At 48.0% G+C, this 19,197-nt stretch overlaps 7 protein-coding genes across 7 annotated transcripts; 4 read left to right on the top strand and 3 right to left on the bottom strand.

The window, feature by feature from the left end:
• Positions 1–799: 799 nt before the first annotated feature.
• Positions 800–2,296, top strand: RhiXN_06555 (Peptidase family M48 protein; the record flags this gene model as incomplete). The annotated part of the gene is made up of 9 exons (XM_043326371.1): positions 800–1,026; positions 1,079–1,274; positions 1,329–1,472; positions 1,525–1,530; positions 1,581–1,654; positions 1,704–1,809; positions 1,858–1,925; positions 1,994–2,084; positions 2,138–2,296. The coding sequence occupies 9 exons, from the start codon at positions 800–802 to the stop codon at positions 2,294–2,296; spliced, it is 1,071 nt and encodes a 356-aa protein (XP_043181803.1).
• Positions 2,297–2,484: 188 nt separating this feature from the next.
• Positions 2,485–4,637, top strand: RhiXN_06554 (TCP-1/cpn60 chaperonin family (T-complex protein 1); the record flags this gene model as incomplete). The annotated part of the gene is made up of 12 exons (XM_043326370.1): positions 2,485–2,547; positions 2,601–2,652; positions 2,702–2,760; positions 2,815–2,850; positions 2,898–3,083; positions 3,133–3,497; positions 3,547–3,807; positions 3,857–3,921; positions 3,981–4,019; positions 4,070–4,347; positions 4,386–4,504; positions 4,553–4,637. 12 exons carry the CDS (start codon positions 2,485–2,487, stop codon positions 4,635–4,637), a joined length of 1,608 nt encoding a protein of 535 aa, XP_043181802.1.
• Positions 4,638–5,037: 400 nt separating this feature from the next.
• On the bottom strand, positions 5,038–6,379 carry RhiXN_06553 (carbamoyl-phosphate synthase; the record flags this gene model as incomplete). Its single annotated transcript, XM_043326369.1, has 5 exons — positions 5,038–5,275; positions 5,334–5,500; positions 5,578–5,870; positions 5,920–6,138; positions 6,187–6,379. 5 exons carry the CDS (start codon positions 6,377–6,379, stop codon positions 5,038–5,040), a joined length of 1,110 nt encoding a protein of 369 aa, XP_043181801.1.
• Positions 6,380–6,994: 615 nt separating this feature from the next.
• On the bottom strand, positions 6,995–9,656 carry RhiXN_06552 (Multicopper oxidase; the record flags this gene model as incomplete). The annotated part of the gene is made up of 17 exons (XM_043326368.1): positions 6,995–7,282; positions 7,339–7,357; positions 7,421–7,433; positions 7,495–7,525; positions 7,582–7,713; positions 7,766–7,793; positions 7,846–8,008; positions 8,054–8,251; positions 8,301–8,341; positions 8,392–8,510; positions 8,559–8,737; positions 8,790–8,975; positions 9,031–9,078; positions 9,129–9,223; positions 9,279–9,326; positions 9,385–9,462; positions 9,523–9,656. 17 exons carry the CDS (start codon positions 9,654–9,656, stop codon positions 6,995–6,997), a joined length of 1,800 nt encoding a protein of 599 aa, XP_043181800.1.
• A 425-nt stretch (positions 9,657–10,081) lies between these two features.
• On the top strand, positions 10,082–11,668 carry RhiXN_06551 (plasma membrane iron permease; the record flags this gene model as incomplete). Its single annotated transcript, XM_043326367.1, has 10 exons — positions 10,082–10,102; positions 10,229–10,381; positions 10,455–10,546; positions 10,595–10,687; positions 10,740–10,830; positions 10,881–10,988; positions 11,048–11,153; positions 11,210–11,316; positions 11,367–11,523; positions 11,583–11,668. 10 exons carry the CDS (start codon positions 10,082–10,084, stop codon positions 11,666–11,668), a joined length of 1,014 nt encoding a protein of 337 aa, XP_043181799.1.
• A 3,352-nt stretch (positions 11,669–15,020) lies between these two features.
• On the bottom strand, positions 15,021–15,506 carry RhiXN_06550 (NADH-ubiquinone oxidoreductase family protein; the record flags this gene model as incomplete). The annotated part of the gene is made up of 4 exons (XM_043326366.1): positions 15,021–15,104; positions 15,164–15,222; positions 15,275–15,306; positions 15,358–15,506. The coding sequence occupies 4 exons, from the start codon at positions 15,504–15,506 to the stop codon at positions 15,021–15,023; spliced, it is 324 nt and encodes a 107-aa protein (XP_043181798.1).
• Positions 15,507–15,827: 321 nt separating this feature from the next.
• Positions 15,828–19,148, top strand: RhiXN_06549 (DNA topoisomerase 1; the record flags this gene model as incomplete). Its single annotated transcript, XM_043326365.1, has 12 exons — positions 15,828–15,953; positions 16,006–16,295; positions 16,345–16,725; positions 16,773–16,891; positions 16,941–17,083; positions 17,178–17,435; positions 17,486–17,716; positions 17,781–18,119; positions 18,168–18,410; positions 18,464–18,924; positions 18,978–19,051; positions 19,108–19,148. The coding sequence occupies 12 exons, from the start codon at positions 15,828–15,830 to the stop codon at positions 19,146–19,148; spliced, it is 2,706 nt and encodes a 901-aa protein (XP_043181797.1).
• Positions 19,149–19,197: the final 49 nt, after the last annotated feature.

Below are 19,197 nucleotides of genomic sequence, written 5' to 3'. Positions count from 1 at the left end.
TTGGGTGCGCTAAGATCACGTGGCCCGTATTTTGGAAATTGATGTCATCAGCCGCGCGAGCTATACAACCCTTGGATATCCTTCTTGGCCGCCACCCCATTGCAGACACATGTCGATATTGACTGAGTAAATTTAATAGACTTTGTTTTTCTCGTGTTGTTGGTTAACTTGGGACAGTGATGCTACGCCGAGCAGTGGGCACCTTTGGCCGTCCTCCAAGCCGGCTACCTGCTCCCTCATTTCGGTTGACCCTCAGTCCCAGTGCTACGCGTCTGGGTTCTACTTTAGCCAGTAGCTCCAGACTTACATACTCAGGGAGAAGTGACCTATACCCTTCATTAATCACCCCCTCACGATACGCTAGACCGTTGCACCCTCGTAATGCGCAGCAGCAACTACTATTGAAATATAACAGCGTTATCGTTCGCGCTTTTCACGCTAGCCAGCCCCGTCGGGATGTGTTTTTTGTTGCATTTCCTGCACTCAAAGGATACTTGCTAGAGCTCACACGGTTCACACTGGTTCTCTTACCATTTATTTGGCGGTATCGGTAAGTTCAGGTATTGCACCCGTGAACTCTCTCAAAAAGCTACAGATGACCAGAATATGGAAGAAGTATCCGCGCTGGAGTCTCGCTCTGCTTCAAATTCCGGTAATTCCGTATTACATTCTAAGGCGGCCAAACAACTGATTGCCAGTGCCGAACATATGTACTAAAAATACCTAGATATTCGCTGTATGCATAATTATCGCCCTTGCATTAGATCAGTCCCCACGGACGGAAAGATGGCGACTTCTAATGATGTCGAAAAGGGAAGAGATGGAATGGGCTCGGGCTCGATTCACTGAATGTTTGCTCGATGATGGCCCTCATCTCCTTCGAGAAGGTGACCCTCGCGTGGAACAGGTACGCCGTGTGGCGGAAAGGTTGTTTACAGTAATCGAGGATGGTGTGTTTGACGCGGATCATGTCGTGTCAAGTCCTGGCTGGCCCCCAAGAAGTGAAGAGCCCCAGTTGGCACAGCTGTAAGTTAGTTTTCTAGAAGTTATCAATAAAGCTAATCGGATCGTCTCTTAGGCAAACTCCAGGTGGTCCCTGGTCGACTGGGCGACGAGTACATGTAACTCCAGCTTCATTTGGCAAGATGCAGGCACAACTGTTGTATCCTCCTAGCGCAACCGCCGAGAGTACGTTCATGCCCTTCCGACCCGAGACCTCAAACCCCACGAAAGTTATCGATGATCAATCTTGGAAACTCTATGTGGTAGACCTAGTGAGCGAAATATCCCACGCCTCTGCCCCGGTTCTAATTATAGTCCACTGGCAGCCCAAGATTAATGCGTTTGCCCTTCCAACTCGAGAGATTTTCGTGTACACCGGTCTGGTCGATCTTTTGGAAGATGATACCCTACTATCGGGTGTATTGTCCCATGAGATTGCACACGTAACACAGAGGCATGCGGTCGAGAATGTGAGTACCAAATGGATTGCATCATTCCCCATCTAAGCGTTTGATATCGTAGGCGGGAGTGAGTATGAAGGGCACGCGGCGGAAGTTCGCTATCTAATCACTGAATAGTTCCTCAATATCGCAGCTATCTTCTTTGATACTCTCAGGGGCATCTCCTTTGCGCTAACTGTATCTTTTCCGTTGTGAGTATTACTTGTCTAGCCGTGAGGCGTGGTAAGTGACGGTTCCTAGCTTAACCGATGGCATCGGAACGATTTTGAATCTAATGAACAATTATGTTGCTGATCGGGCATATTCTCGCAAACTTGAGTCTGAGGCAGATGCAGTAGGACTGGAGGTCTGTTGGTCATATTCGGATCATACCTAATTTTAACTCTTCTCCAAGTTCATGGCAAGGGCTGGATATGATCCACGTTATGCACTGGACCTTTGGGAAGTCATGGCGGCTGTCGAGTAAGTCTCCTATTCAAGTTCTAGAAGCATAGATAGACCTTATGGTCGATAACGCTCCACCTGCTCAGAGAAGATGCAGCCGCGGCTGGACAAGCAGTCTCGGTCTCGGATACTTTCCCGTTTTTGCGTACACATCCTTCATCTTTGCAGCGACGCAAGGTAAGTATTCGACTATATGGGCTAAGAAGGCTCTACTAAAGCACGCACTTCAGGATTTAGAAAAGCTGATGCCCAAAGCAATGGAGTTATTTGCCCAGTCATCGTTAAGGTCGCGACCGAAGGAAACCCAAGTTGAAACTCGAAAAGACGAACAAAGAGATGAATTATCAATGATGTCTAAAGAACATGAGAGCGAGACTGCTACTGCATGAGTGGATAAATGCATCACGTTATTTCGAACTGTGTAATAGTGGATGTGAATGTAACTGTAATTAATCACCACAAGCGCCTAGCTTACGTAGTCAGAAATTCGTTCTCCAGGGTTTGCCCTTGAACGCCGAGACGCGTCTGCCTCGCGCATCCCAAGTCTCATTTTACCCAAACCAATCTAATCGCGAAAATGTCGAGTATAGAATTGATCAATCCGAAGGCGGAGAGTGTGAGGCGTGCCGCCGCACTCCAGGTACGATACCATTTCTTTTCAAAACTAACTTGCTAACGACTAGTTATGCATAGGTAAATACTAACGGCGCGATGGGGTTAGCAAATGTCGTGAAGGGCAATTTGGGTACGTATTAAAACACGATGTAATTGAGCTTTTCTAATCTAAGTTGAAGGACCAAGAGGAACAATCAAGATGCTGGTTGACGGAGCGGGCAACATCAAGATGACCAAGGTAAGAGCTATGAGCAAGAAAGGGATCAAAGAGCTTACTGTCACGCATAATTAGGATGGAAAGGTGCTGCTTTCTGAGATGCAGATTCAGGTAATTCGAACACAACGCTATTGGATGCCATAATAACATCATATTAGAACCCAACAGCAGCAATGATTGCACGTACTGCCGTGGCCCAGGACGATCAGGTTGGAGATGGCACAACCTCGGTTGTCCTCCTGGTCGGAGAACTCCTAAAACAAGCAGATCGCTATATTTCTGAAGGTGTCCATCCAACAGTGATCGCGGAAGGATTCGACTTGGCGAAGAAAGAGGCCTTGGCAGTGAGTTTTTGGTGTCAGTGAAAATTGACAATCACCAATCTTTCGATAGTTCCTCGAAACATACAAGGTGCCAAGCAAACTCGACCGCGCACAATTGATTTCAGTGGCACATACATCTCTTGCTACTAAACTCCACCCCAAACTTGCCGCACAGTTGGCTGCTGATGTCGTTGATGCTGTGCTATGTATTCGCCCACCACCTCCTCCCGAAGGCGCGACAGGTGTGGCTGCGATTCGAGAGCCTATCGATCTCCACATGGTCGAAATTATGAAGATGCAACACAAGACGGATTCAGATACCCAGCTCGTTCGAGGGCTGGTCATGGACCATGGCGGAAGACATCCAGACATGCCAAAGCGGGTTGAAAATGCCTTTATTTTGACTCTGAACGTCAGCTTGGAATATGAAAAGACGTGCGTGTATGGCGTTCTAAATCGAGTCGGTATTAACTTGATTGGGTAGTGAGGTTAACTCTGGGTTCTTCTACTCGTCTGCAGAGCAACGAGAGAAGTTGGTTGAGTCTGAACGACGATTCGTCGATGCCAAGCTCAAGAAGATCGTCGAACTCAAGAACTTGGTGTGCGACCAGGCCGTCGGGGCCAATGAGAAACCCAAAGGGTTCGTGGTGATCAATCAAAAGGGTATTGACCCGCTCTCGTTGGACGTTCTCGTTAAGAACGGCATTCTTGCGTTACGTCGCGCCAAGCGAAGAAACATGGAACGGTAATTTGCTACTTTCAATTACCGTGACGACATCTAACATTCTCGTCAGGTTACAATTGATTGCCGGTGGTGTCGCACAAAACTCGGTTGATGACCTCACACCCGAAGTCCTGGGTTATGCAGGACTGGTTTACGAACATACTCTCGCGAGGAGAAATATACGTTTGTCGAAGAGGTCAAGGAACCCAAGGGTGTCACCCTACTCATCAAAGGTAAAACGCTTGTTTCCATGTCCGTCGTACCGCCGGCTCATACCACCTAGGCCCCAACGCGCATACCATTGCCCAGACTCAAGACGCACTTCGAGATGGCCTACGGGCCGTCAAAAACGCACTTGAGGACGAGTCTCTCGTGCCGGGCGCAGGTGCATTTGAGGTAGCATGTGCGGCACATCTATCGGGCCCTATTAAAAAGGCTGCCAAGGGCCGCGCCAAACTGGGCGTACAAGCGTTTGCGGATGCTTTGTTGATCATTCCTAAAACCTGGCGGCCAATGGCGGGTTTGACGTTCAGGACGCGATTGTTGCTGTTCAGGTGTGTTGTATGCTATCTCCGTGAGCTATGCTAAATATATGACAGGATGAGCAATCATCCGGAAATACTGTAGGACTTGACCTGAAGACTGGGGAACCGTTCGACCCAACGGTTGAGGGAGTTTGGGACAACTATCGTGTCAAACGACAGATGCTGCACTCATGGTGAGTAGCTCCCATCAACTAACCTAGCGTATCTCACGAATATTTTAGCTCTGTAATTGCTGTTAACCTTCTTTCAACGGATGAAATTCTGAGGGCCGGCCGTTCCAGTCTGAAGCCTGATGGGCAACAGTAGACGGAAGCAAATGTAATTATATATTACCAATCTTGAACCAGGCTGTTCTTTGTAGTGCCGTCAATGACTGTGGCAAAATATCAATAACCTGGGTCTAATGCGTCCAGATATTTAACTATAGCCAACATATAGCAAAAATATTGCACGATGTAATCACAGATCAACATACAAGTAAGCTAAAGTAACAGTTGAGACACTGGCACATGCCCCTTTGAGAGACTGAGGAACATGATCGAGGTACATACCTAATTCTGAATCGCCTTGGGCGCATATAGTCAGCTTGCATATCTCGGCGGTTACATGCCAGCGCAAACACGAATTCGCACAGTTCATACCAGTATATCAGTAGCATTTATATTAGACATATCAGGTTTGCACGAAAGAAAAAAAAAAGGAAGCATTATGTAGTGCGAGACTCCTTTCCGGCACGACAGGTGTTAACAAAATCAGTGAACATCTCGATCGTGTCCAGAGGACCGCCAGCGCTCTCCGGGTGGAACTGCACTCCCCACACTTGTTTACCCGACTCTGATGTGGACTTGATACCTTCGACCGAGGAATCGTTACAGTTGATGAAGAAGGGTTCCCATCCTTGAGGGAAGGGGTCTTGAAGCGTTAATGCGTATTGGTGGTTTTGGCTGTAGTGTCGGGAAAAGACTAAGCTGAAGAGCTTCCACAAAAGAAATGAATGCATACCTGGTTACATAGACGCGTCCGGCCTTGATGGAACCCGAATTGGCAAGCGCAAGTACGGGTTGGTTGTGCCCACGATTGCCGAACGTCATACGGTAAGCTTCCAGACCGGCCGCAATGCCGATTACTTGGTGACCCATACAAATACCAAAGATAGGGCGATCCCACTCCTGAATGGTGGTGCGTAATTTCATTGCGGCTTCCATGCAATGCATTGGGTCTCCTGGACCGTTGGACAAGAACAGACCATCATACTCGTTGCGAACTTTGTTGAAATCGTAGTTCCAAGGGAACACTGTAACTGATGCGCCCCGACGAACAAGTGATCGAACGATATTGGCCTTGGCACCAAATCTAAAACAGCGATCTTAATGTCGCCGGAAGGATTCAGGACATAGGGTTCCCGAGTCGAGACTTGGTCGACGAGGTTCTCTTTAGATGGATCCCAGTAATCTGCTGCTTGGGGCGCCGGCAAACCGGCATCAGATCCGATAGCAATGCGGCCAAGAGTCGTGCCCTGGTCGCGCAACAGACGGGTAACTGCTCGAGTGTCAACCCGGTAAGGCCGGGTACATTGTGTCGCTTGCACCATCGGCCAGGGATTCGACGGCCTGATGGTGAGAGAAGCGGTCCGCAACGTCCGCGACAATGACGCCAGCACACTGGATGCCCTTTGACTCGAGAATAACACCAACGTCGTAAGAATCTATGGGTGTTTGATTGTGAGGCACACCATAGTTGCCAATAAGGGGGGTGGTAAAGACGAGAATCTGGCCACGGTAGGAGGGGTCGGTCATGGACTCAGTATCTGTTAAGCTATCAGTAATTTGGGACAAACTATTATTGAATCACTGACAGGAAGTGATCGATGTAGAAAAAACGGTCTCGCCAAAGATGCTACGAGGTGCACCAAATGATTGTCCCTTGAACGACTGTCCCGTCTTGAGGTGCAATACGGCAGGTAAATAGCCGTTTGCATGAGTTGCATAGGAGCGGTTCAAATTGTAGAGTGGAGTGATCACTCCGCGAGTACGAGCGAGGAAAGACATCGTGTGGAAACGGGTTTAACAGCCAAGCAAAGAGAAGATGAGATCAGAGAGATAGCTGAAAATTTCAGGTCAGTACGAGAGGCTCGAGAGCTTCATGGCGGAGTTACATACTCGTTCCTTGTATTCAGGAGATAGGGCATGTACAAGAACCCCCAGTTGGTCTGGGAAGGTTTGGTAGGTGGGCGTCGGATTCAGATTTTTTGAAGAGACGTGACTCGGCCGAGAATTTTGGCACGTGACCTGACGCAACGATAACTTCTGTCTTTGAACTTCGAATAGATTAGATCTTGATAGGTGTTAATTTGGGTTGTCGATCATTTTGGGTGTCGGGAGAATGATTGGGGACAGTGTGCACGGGATTTGGTATGTCCTTGTTACCTGGATCCCAGTGAACCACGCCGTACAAGCAAGATGTTCTATTCATTCCATTTTTTCCCTGGTCGGGCCACACACGCCATGCCTCTATCGCCACAACCCTGAATATTCTTCAGAAGCATTGAATAAATAAGGGCTTCAAGAGGTGTTATCGTACATGTCCAACTTTTTCCTCGTAGGAGTACATGATACAGTCTTTCTGGCAATTCAGAGAGGGATGAATACAAAAATATAGCTATCTCAATCATCTCCAGCGTCTTTTCCTGGTCCGGTTGAATACCAGATTACAGTTGCAATACCCAACAAAGCGCTCAAAACGCATCCGGTCATCGCTCCAATACCCTTCGCGTTCCATCCCAACTTCTGAGGGAATGGACCGATTGTGAGGCCACTCAAGTCCGTGGTCGAGTTGTGACCTGCTGCATTGCCTGAAATAGGCACTCCGAGCATTTTACACTGGTCGAAATAATACTGAGGAGGTTTAGTCCATTGTTGCATGACATTTGGTGCCTCGAGGAAGACCCAAGCCTAGAAAAGTATAGTAATTAGTGGAAGTAAATTACGCAAAGGCTTAGGGAACTTACTAAACCAGCTTCGAGATGCCTAGTTATGATAGGGGGGATATTAGTTATGCAATACATGGAAAGCAGTTGTTGGTGAACCTACCACTCAATGTGACCTTAAAAATAGAAATCGAGTGTCAAAACAGTGCTATGATGCCAAACAAAGATATCACATACAATGGAAAAGCCACGCCCCGGGATTGTCGGCCTAGTACACAATATATGCGTGAGAAATGAGATGGTTCAGACATTCTTCAAACGCACCTGCCACCGTATAGTTACCGATCCGCCTCCTTCAATTTGCACTGTGTCGCGCCAAATTGGATTCACCTGATTGTTGTCAAACGGCGGGTTGACAGCCGGATCGTCCGAAGTGACATCATCGGATCTATGCATCTTTTGGACACGCGGTTTAGTCAAAGCTCAAGGACCACAATAGAACACATACAATCGCAAACTTGTGACCATGCAAGTGGCTACGGATTTGGTGTGAGATTTTAAAGCGCCTCAAGAGTTAAAGTGCCTTACAATGGGTGCTTTCCGTCATCCCAGTTGACGACAGTCATTTGGACAATCTCGCCGTACTGTAGTACTTCAGCGTTTGGGCCATATACATTTGCGACTGACGCATCTTCGCCCATAGTCAAAGCAGAGATTGTGCTAGGGACAATTGGAACGTTCCACGTAACATCTGGAGTGTTGTTAGATGAGGCTTTGACACAGCGAGGCAACATACTGTTAAACATCCCACGATTGATGCCGTTATCCATAGTATCGAAGAAGACCCCAAGTTCCAGCTCCTTGGTAGGATTAGGAAGAGTCATTGGTTCTAAAGGCTTGAACGTCGTATCCCATGGCATCGAATCGTAATCGTCCATAGTTTGTTCGGGAGCCATTGGGGCGTCGGCAGAATAAGTAATTGATGAAGTTATGTCTGGGTTACTAGTTAAAACAAGTATGGTCATACAATACCTGCTACTCACTTAACTCGAGCCCATCTGGAATAAAGTCAAACATTTCGGCACTGGGGTAGATAATGTCAGTTTTGTTCAAGCTTTGTATCAAAACACGCACTCCATATTCGCATGAACGAAAAAATTTTGGGACGTGTCGTTTCTTGCTGTTACTAAAACGGAGTAGCGTTGGGCGACAGTCAGGGTCAACAACGGCGTCGGTGCCTCTACAACATCGGTCTGCATAGACATTAGGGCGCTATCATCTTGTGGTTTAGAATCACTCACCCCATCAACTTCAATAATGCGCATTTCATGACCATCGATCCAGAAATAAAACATTGCCAGTGCACTGGTGTTGATCACGCGCAAGCGATACGTCTTCCCTGGTACGAAATTCAGAGTCGTATTCTCGTTAAACCCTGGAATGTTAGTCCCATTGGCAGTGAAGTATATCAAAGACGATTCTGCAAGCTGGGTTAGATATAAATTCGAGAATGGTACGATTTTACGCCTTACCAGGGACAGGCTCAGCTCCACCAGGGTTCCATCGTGAGAGAAATTTGGCGTTGTTGACCGAGTGTTCGTCGTGGTACCAATCAGCCAGGACGACGGTCATTTCGTCATCATAGGATGACCTATGAGCCTCGAGAGATTCTCCGGCTGCGTCTTTGTGGTGAACCACAACAGGCCCACGGAGACCATCTACATATTGGCCGATGCATGTGCATGAATCCAATAGGTGCCCCACTGTGCGGACTCGAAGACCGGAACTTCATAGGTAAAGGATTCTCCAGGAGGAATTCCGCTAAGTAGCTTACGTTAATTATGATGGATTGTATCATATGGCCAACTCACCATTGGGAAACTCCGACCGCTCCGTCGAAATATGTTCTGTTTGGAAAGAACATTCCGTGGTGGTGTAGAGACGTAGGGACATCCAAAGAGTTATGCTGGAGAGCCAATGCATTCTAGTTGACTACAGCAACTCTTGGTTTGGGTACTTACAGCGTGGACCACAGTGTGTCATTGCTGCTCAATTCGATCGGCGGGGGCCTAGTACGTAGCCGAGGAGTGAGCGAGCCAAGCCAATCAAAGTTTTATTTGCGCTTACGGCCAGGTACCGTTGATTCCAATCACCCTCCTTTCGTGTAACCCATCTGGATTGGCATTAAGATAAGTAATATCCCACCTACAGGCGGTATCAGATAATTGTGGCTAGATCGGGGAAATACAATCGGTGAAGGCGCACCATATCTCGTGAGTGGCGGCTAGCACAGAGGATAGTGAGGTAGAATAAGCTAGTAATACAGCCTCAAGGAGCCTCATGGTGAAGGAACAAGACTGTACGACGGTGCGGTCGTCGAGCTTGAGGAACTGGACCATTTTCATATGTGGACGTCTTGGGATTGGATCTCAAATTCGAAATTGATACCGGCATCAGATAAGATTTAAGCCGATAGATCCCTCAGACAAAATTGGACGTTCCTGATCTACTGAGTTCTTTTGACCACGGGCGAGAGCATGCTGACTCCCAATTGGTCCACCGGGTCTTCGAGGTCTCACATCCAAGCATGTGTTTATGTCCGGGGCAAGCTAAAAATAATCATCGTTGCGTGAATCGTTTTACGAGTATCTGATAGAGCGATCCTATTGGTAGACCGATAAGATTGCACGACTTTCTGCCCCTGGCCTGAAACCGTTCGGCGGAGCTCTTCGGTCGAGAATGGATACCCCAAACTCAGTCGCCCAGCACTACTGACCTTTTAGAGCCAGATTCACCCACTAAAACTTCACCCCCCCAGCAAGTCATGCCGAAGAATGTTTTCAGCGTGAGTATATATGAGTTTTGCTTGCAGGTAAATCTCATAAAATTATGTTCTCTTCAGGTTCCCATATTTTTATAGTAGGTATTCCTAGCATATTTTGATTGCTCTAGTCAATTCATTTAATTACAGCTCTTCCGTGAATCGCTCGAGGCGTCCATCATTGTCGCAGTCCTTTTGTCTCTCGTTGAACAGATCGTTTTAAACGCATCCCTTGGACACCCTTCGCTATCCTCACAGGCTCATCGAGGGGCTCAGATCCATCGCTCGGACGTTCCCGAACTCGTGAGTCCAAGGCGGAAGGCCCAGATGAAAGCGGCACGGATACGCCCCCACAAGACCACGCAGAGGAGCGCAGCCATTACCCCACGACAAGCGCCGTCTCATCCGTAAGATGAGATTGCAAGTATTGACAGGGGCAGCTGCAGGATTGGTTATCGCACTTGCTATGTACGTACTCCGTTTCAACCAATACAACTGCTCATGCTCTGTGAATAGCGGCGCAGCTTTCATAGCAGTATGGTTCACCAAGGTGGTAGATCTGTTTTCATCCGCGGAAGAACTCTGGGAAGGAATTTTCAGCCTTATCGCGTGAGTTCTTATTCAGCTACTCATATTACATAGCTTCTTATACCCTTTCAAGCTCTATACTCATTTTCGTCATGGGTTTGACTATGCTTCGTATGGATCGAGCTCGAGAAAAGTGGAGGGTAAAGCTTTCGGACGCATTCGAAGTGAGTCAGTCTTTTTACAATACCATACCAGAGCTCAGACCATGATCAAGGGTAAAATGGGAAACGCCTCTGGAAAAAATGGCAAATGGATTCTTTTTATTCTTCCATTTATCACTGTACTTCGAGAAGGCTTGGAGGCGGTTGTATTCGTCGGCGGGGTACAGTGTTTTGTTGACCATCCTCTACCCTAATTTATGGTAGTGGCTTGACTATACAGGTATCTCTCGGACAATCGGCCACTTCTATCCCTCTTGCAGCAATTATAGGGCTTATATGCGGACTGCTCGTTGGATACTTGATTTATGCAACCTCTTCTCGTACTAGTAACTATCACACGCACTTATACCTAGCTTAAGCGTCTTAACTTTGATTACCACAGGCCTTTCTATATTCCTCATTGCTAGTACCTCATTCCTACTCTTGATAGGCGCTGGGCTATTTTCCAAGTCAGTTGGCGCGTTCGAGAGATATAAATTTAACACCAAGGTTGGTTTAAGCATACCTCTAAGAATCAATTGCTCACAATCTCTGAATAGGTTGGAGGCGACGTCGCCGAAGCTGGCAATGGACCCGGATCCTACGACGTCGTGGGGAACATTTGGCACCTAAATTGCTGTAATCCAGAAAGCAAAACGGATGCTCTTGGCTGGAGTATTTTCAGTGCCATTTTTGGATGGAGCAACAATGGCAGTCGTAAGCGCCCGAGTCTACCCAACATATTATGCTCTCTTCTGATTGGCGCTCTAATTTAGTTGGGACTGTGCTCTCGTACATCTTCTACTGGATTTCGGCAATCGTAACCCTTGTGGTCATGAAACATCAAGAGGTACATACTTGACTGTGCTCAGAGATCCAATACCTTAGACTGAACATGCTTTCGGAAGGGTCGCAGCAAGATTTTCAAACGCTTCACGAGAAAGCATGGGGTATAATCATGATTATCTTACGACCCAGGCAGTTTGAAAAAGTACACATTTTGGGGGTATCAGTAAATAAGGGCATTCAAATGGGTATTAACACACTTGAATGAAATGTACTTGAGTACATAGCTGGACTAAATCTGAAGAAACGCGTACTCAGAGGGGATATAAAGGCATGCGAACTACCCAAGAAACGGCGCCTATAACGCGCGTTAATTTTGGGAATTGAACGATAAGGCCAACATGCATGCTTACCTCGTACTACTCGTCTCTCGATGGCTCCCCAGAACTGAAATCTGCCACTCGGCTCCGGATGAAAAGGGTGGCGCTCATAGCGAGTATAGTGGCCTCTATTCCAGCAAGGACTCCGCCATGAAACTTCAATATTCCCCACCCTTGACAACCGGCGCAGAGCTTATACCCCCATATATCCGCATCAAACCACTGGGACCAGACTGCACCTCCAATCCATATAAAGCTCAATGCTATTGATGCAATAATATTCAAACCATGTTCCAGTATTTTCGGGTTCCGCAAGCGAAGGAGAATAACTGTAAGGTGGTAGAGGAGCGTGCGAGCCCCCAGGCGGGAAGAAAATGTTGCAAATATGCTCCTGTAGATGTACCATGAGCCAGCAACTCCGAATGCTGCAATAGTGGATGAGCATGCAAAAAGAGCCACAGTGTAGGACAATAAGCAGTAGTGCTTTCGTTCTGGAAGGAGTTTGTTCACAAAAGACACGAAAGATAACCTGCCCATGTTTTTTCAGACCAGAAAAGTTAGAAGATAGGATCAATAGGTGTGGTCAATTTTAAGTTGCACATAGTTGGGCAGTGCCTAGTTGCCCTGACAAATTCTTGGGTAACCCCGACTTCGCCGCATATTTCAGTTCGATGTTGGCGCTCAACATTCCACGAAATCGGTAGTACTGCTAGTTTGGAGGGATCCTTGACAACGCCAAGTGATGGGCCAACCCTATATGCCGTAAGTACCTGGTTTGATCATGACTGTGAAATGCTACCTACCTGATCATGAGCAACGTGTATGCTTTAATCCAACAATCAGATTTTCCAGTAAGTTATATACGGGTTCAATTCAGCCTTGAATTGAGTGGTAGAGAGTTTATACATGAGCAATCACCTAAACTTTGAACTCGTTATACCAAGCTCAACTCCGGAGCCAAGTCGTCCGAATCAAGTGTGTTTACTCTTACTCTCCTGTGATCCTGTGATAAAATATCCAAAGATTGACCGAGTTATGGGGTCTACAGTTTTTCGGTGATAGCAAATTATGGGCTAAACACAAGCTCCCTAATAGGACTATATAATCGATGTAACGGTAAGCTTCTAGTGCACGTTAATATGTCGAAAGGACTCATTCTCATCCAAAGCATGATATATGTAGTTTCAGATCTAGAATAGCATGGCAAAATCGCCACTCCATAACCTACTTCGAGATGGTTGTATAGGGTCCTTCTGACCTATGTTTTATGCACGCTGGTGACTCCAATCCGTATGGTTTTTTGGTATTATTCAACATGGCACCCTACGATAGTAAATGTACATTACATGGATCCTATATATGCTTTTGTGGTTAGTGGGTATATCTCCGCTAGAGTGACTTCGGAACCCTTAAGGTTGGAATGAACCAGCCTCTTGATAGAATGTTTTGTCAATGCGACACGTTCTGCTATTACAATGCCCGGACCTAGATGATCCCGAGACTGCATATATGTCAAAATTAGATACACACTTGGCTGGCTGGACTACGGTATCTTTAGGTGATAGAACTTACCTATGGTTCTCTATAGGGTCTTACTGGACGTCGGTGTCCTAAAGAGACCCCAACCATGAGGAAGCCCCGAGGTAGATGTTTCTTATGACTATATCGACTCGGTATTCGCATCACTGTGTGCTTCCCTCGGATTGAAACCCTGTGAGCGTACGTCATATCTCAATGTGGGAACTTTATCGTGTAAAGGCACAACGCGTCAAGATAACTGTAAACCGCTTCAGTGGACCAAGTTCTCGCTCGAAACTTCTAGACAAGGAACGAGAGGTAAAGGCTGTAGGAAGTAGATGTACCGAGTTGGTCCTGAAAACTCCGAAGGTCGCAGTAATTCATGCTCTTGATCTTGCTCCCCAACTTTCCAGATTATCATGACTCTGGCCTGGACACATTCCAAGGACTTGCCTCGCACCCAGATCCAGAGTGTGTCATTGCCGCCGTGCAGTATTAGAGTATTCCCCGCAGATTTATATTAATACATCACGAAACCAATAGCAGCACTAGTCGACATTTACCTCATAGATTGGAACATATATGTACATCCATCACCCAGCACGACACTGTTGGATCTACAGGAAATCTTATGCGCATAGCCCTCCTGTCGATCCCATGTGCTTTGTGCCGCTCACAAAAACCACGCTATAAATGCAGATCGCTCTCAGTTGAGTAGCACGTTAATCCCTCGTGTCGACCGGCCGGCTGGGGTAACAATATCGGGACCAGCGTCTCTTGCCGAGAGGGGATGGATTCATCCCTTCTATGGCATCAGTGTGACGTTCGTCTGTATATATCTAATGTTATCCTTTTCTGGAACTCGTGTATCGTGCGGCCTCATGACTCTAAATATTGGTGTCGTGACGTTCGTTCTAGTATTGCCGGGGCGCGTTCAAGTAAATCGATCGTACATAGCACTCCGAGCATTACTACTATAATTAAGGGGCCTATAGCGAACTATAATTTTCCACGCATCGTGTACACCCCGAATTGACCGAGGACTTCGAATCAAAGGAGTCGTCCACTAGCATCTCCGCCTGCACATTGACATAGGTAGTAAAATGGTTTATGAATTCTGGCCTTGTACCAGTTAATGGAGTTCGGAATTTGCTAACGCTTGGCGAAGGCCCGGGAATTTGTACAAGACGTCATATGACAGAACGAAATGTCTCTTGGTTACTTGTGCTGCAAGTCTTTACGATCCAGTACAGCCTGCCGCGCATGGAGACACAGCTCCCAGGCGTGACGCTATTGGTCCCTAGTTCTAATCAAGACTTAATCAAAACACGCAGCTGAGCGCCTGTGCTCGGATATGGATCTCAATTGACTCTGCAAGCGCGCATACGCTGCCAATTGCAAAAGCGTAGAATTTTTGAGAGGTGAGAAGAAAGGAAGCTGATCGGAGCTGTGTGACGGTCTAGGTGTATTGGCTTATTTGTGATTGGTTGATGTATGGTAATCCGTTGTGCCATATATGTTATCTTGGGCCTAATTATGGAGACTGGGATTGGGTGTCCAATCTTTCATGAAGGCATTTAATGAGTAGAATCCGGATACAGAGGCCGCAGACACCTGGACCGCACGAGATGCATTGGAGCCACGAGGCTTGGAATTTCTACTGAACACGCAACAGCCGCACTGGCACATTGCGGCAAGAAGAGGAGATAAAGAGGTGTAGGCACGTCACCTGCTGATTGATTCGAATCAGTACGCTTTCCCGACGAATACGCTCCTCGACTCACTCGCCCTAGCTGCAGTATTTCCGCCCACAGACCTACTTCCAACGCATATCTAGTGATGACTCTTTTTCTCGGCAAAGACAAACTTTTCGGCGGCGACATAGGCGGTAAAGGCTACGACGGCGATACCAAAGCCCGGAAGCGAGTTTTTGAACATGTTGCGGGTGGTGAAAATAGGATGTTTACGCCAGGCCTCGCGCTTGGCCCATGGGTCACGGTATAGGGGTTCGGACATGGCAAGTATAGATATATACGCCGCGGCAGATGGGTTGGGAGGTAAGTGTATGGGTATGGGTGAGGTCACGAGATGAAATTGGATTACAGGGACCTCGAAGTGGTGGGAAATCGGGCTGCTTTAGGGCCGGCTAGGGTGCCTCCAACAAACCACAGCACACGCTCCGATCGCTATAAAAGGGACGAGGTGTGCTGCCTTGTTCGCATTCCGCTCTGCCTCTGCCTCTCTCCACCCATCCTGCTCTTGCCTGCCCACGACTGGTTGGAGGCCGTGATTTGAAATTTCAGACGATAAATTGTAATTGTGGAATAATTCGAGGATATGGCCCGACGCGTGACGAGCGACTCGGAGAGTGGCGACGACGCTCCGTTGGCGCAGTCGTCGACTGCCACGAGCCGTGCAACTAGCAAACGCCCACGGCCCTCGGCCTCCGCGGACGGTGGCCCAGTGAGTGTCTGCGACTCTGCAATTTTGAATTCACGATGCTTACTGTGTCCAGGCCAAGCGCCCACGCAGCACTGTCAACAGCGACGACAGCGGCCCAGACGTTGCCCGGCCTGCTAAGCAGCTTGCCGCCGCAGCCGTGCCCCTCCCTGGCGCACTCAAGAAGTCCAATGGCAAATCCCGCACCCCCGCATCCAAGAAGGATATGACTGAACTTGGCCAACATGAGGCTGCTGTTCCCCTCGTCAAGACCGAGGATGGCGATGTCGACATGGCCGACGCCGACGAGTCCGACGACGAGCCCCTCAACAAGCGCATCAAGGCAGCTGCCAATGGCAAGTCCAAGTCCAAACCAGTTAGCTCGCGCATGAAGACCAAGGCCCCTGTCAAGAAGGAGTCGAGCGACGACAGACGACGACGACGACGACGACGACGACGATTCCGTCACTCGGAACAAGAATGGAGCCAACGAGAGTGGCGAGGAAGAGGTTTCAGCATCCGAGTCCGAGTCCGAGCCAGATGTTCCACTCTCTAAGAAGAAGCCTGCCTCCCGAAAAAAAGTCAAGCAGGAGTCTGACGAAGACGAAGATGTCAAGCCTGCTCGCAAGACTCCCAAGAAGAACGGCAAGGCTGTCAAGAAGGAAGAGTCTGACGAAGATGTCAAGCCCTCAAAAGGTAAAGCCAAGGTCAAGAAGGAGGACGGTGACAAAAAGCTAAGCGCTCGTGCCCTCAAGAAACAAAAGGAGGAAGAGGAAGAGGCCGAACGCTTCAAGTGGTATGTTGTAGTGCTTTTGCTATCGTCCCACCCTCACCCCTCTCCAGGTGGGAGACTGAAGCTCTGGGCGACGGTACCACCAAATGGACAACCCTCGAGCATGCTGGCGTACTCTTCCCTCCTCCCTACGAACCTCTACCCAAGCACGTCAAGATGAAATACAATGGTTTGTCGTTTCATGCATACATTCAGCATCTACTTATACATGCATACAGGCAAGGAGGTCGACCTCCCTCCCGAGTCCGAAGAGCTCGCAGGCTGGTTCGGAGCCTTACTCGAGACTGAACACGCTGCCGATGAGGTCTTCCAAAAGAACTTTTTTGGTGACTGGCAGGCTGTGCTCAAGGATCACCCTCCCGTAAGTTCTCGTCCCTTCATCTTTTCCGTTTCCTGTGCGCCACATCGTACTGTCATTGCAACCGATTTTAATTTACTTCTTCTTTTGGCTATAGCGCAATGGTATAGTCATCAAAGACTTTGACAAGTGCGACTTCCGGCCCATGTTCGATTTCTTTGAAGCCGAAAAGGCAAAGAAGAAATCCATGACTGCCGCCGAAAAAAAGGCTATCAAGGAGGCCAAGTCCAAGGACGAAGAAAAGTATACTGCTTGTACGATGGACGGTCGCCCCGAAAAGGTTGGCAACTTCAGGATAGAACCTCCAGGTCTCTTCAGAGGACGAGGCAAGCATCCCAAAAAAGGCAAACACAAGGTGGGTACTATGATATAGTGTCTGCACTTGCACTTACGTCTTATACTTAGTATCGTCTGCGCCCAGAGGACATTACAATCAATATTGGTCAGAATGCACCGATCCCCGTACCAAACATTCCTGGCAAGTGGGGAAAGATTCAGCACGACCAAACCGTGACGTGGCTCGCAAGCTGGAAGGAGAACGTCAATGGCAACTTCAAGTATGTCTTCCTCGCCGCTGGTAGTTCACTCAAGGGCCAGTCCGACATGCAAAAATTCGAAAAGGCCCGCGAACTCAAGGTTAGCCATTCGTTGATATATTTATCAATACCAAATTAAACGTTATTGGCTCCGATGTAAACAGAAACATGTCGATCGCATCCGAGAAGATTACACCCGTGATCTCAAGAACAAGACCAGCGCCGACCGACAACGCGCCACTGCCATGTACTTTATCGATCGCCTGGCGCTCCGAGCAGGTAACGAAAAGGGCGAAGATGAGGCTGATACAGTCGGCTGTTGTTCCCTGCGTTATGAGCACATCATGCTTGAGCCTCCCAACAAACTCATCTTCGACTTTTTGGGTAAAGATTCGATTCGTTATTACAACGTTGTCGAAGTTGAGCCCCAGATCTTTAAGAACATTCGAATCTTCAAGGGTGATGGCAAGAGCGAGGGAGATGCCCTGTTTGATCGTGTCTCGGTATGTCTTGGCCTATTCCGTTATGGGCTTACACTAACTTTGGTAAAGACTGGTGGCTTGAATAAGCATTTGAATTCGTACATGAAGGGCTTGTCCGCCAAGGTCTTCCGTACCTATAACGCCTCGATCACCTTCCAGAAACAGCTCGACGAAAACACTCCGGCTGACGCAGACATTACTCAGAAGCTTGCGGCGTACAATCGGGCTAATCGTATGGTGGCCATCTTGTGTAACCATCAAAAGAGTGTGAGCAAGAACCACGATGCAAGTATGGGCAAACTTGGCGACCAGGTATGTATCCCCGCGAGTACTGTTCGAAAGGGTACTTATGTGAATGAATATAGTTGAGAGGTCTCAAGTACAATCGCATGAAGCTCCGTCATCAATTATTCACCCTCGACAAGAAGCTTAAGAAGAAGCACCCCGAGCTTGATGAACTCGAGTCTGACCTCGACGACGAGTTTATTGAGCGCTGGGAAGACGCCAAACGCGAAGAGGACATCGCCAAGGCACGGAAAAAGTTTGAAAAGGACAACGAGAAGCGGGTCGAAAAGGGTGAAAAGGAAGAAAAGGAGAGCGCACTCGACGAGAAGATTGATGACATTAACGCCGAGTACGATCGCCTAAAAGAGGAGCGTGGAACGGAGCAGGCTGCTGGACCCAAGGGTCGTACGCCCGAAAAGGTTTTGGATGCAATCACCAAGCTGGACGAGAAGATCAAGATGTTCAAGTTCAAGATGCAAGATAAGGAAGAAGGAAAGGAGGTTGCGCTGGGTACGAGTAAGATCAACTATTTGGACCCAAGGTATGTTACTCGAAATCTCGTATACGCACCACGAGGCTAACTTCCAAACTTAGAATTACCGCTGCTTGGTGCAAAAAACACGACGTCCCCATCGAAAAGATTTTCGCCAAGACGTTGTTGAACAAATGTAAGTGCCATCATTTGCTTCCACACGCATCATCACTGACGGCACGCGACTCATAGTCCCTTGGGCCATGGAGATCGACGAAGACTGGAAATTCTAGAGCGCGGGGCCCCGCGTGCAAGTCTTTAGAGCTTCGTCTATTATCGTAT

The sequence above is a fragment of the Rhizoctonia solani genome, chromosome 7 (assembly GCF_016906535.1).
Source record: "Rhizoctonia solani chromosome 7, complete sequence".
NCBI lineage: Eukaryota > Fungi > Basidiomycota > Agaricomycetes > Cantharellales > Ceratobasidiaceae > Rhizoctonia > Rhizoctonia solani.
The sequence above is the reverse complement of the archived record's forward strand: the minus strand, read 5'-3'. Positions and strand labels throughout refer to the sequence as shown.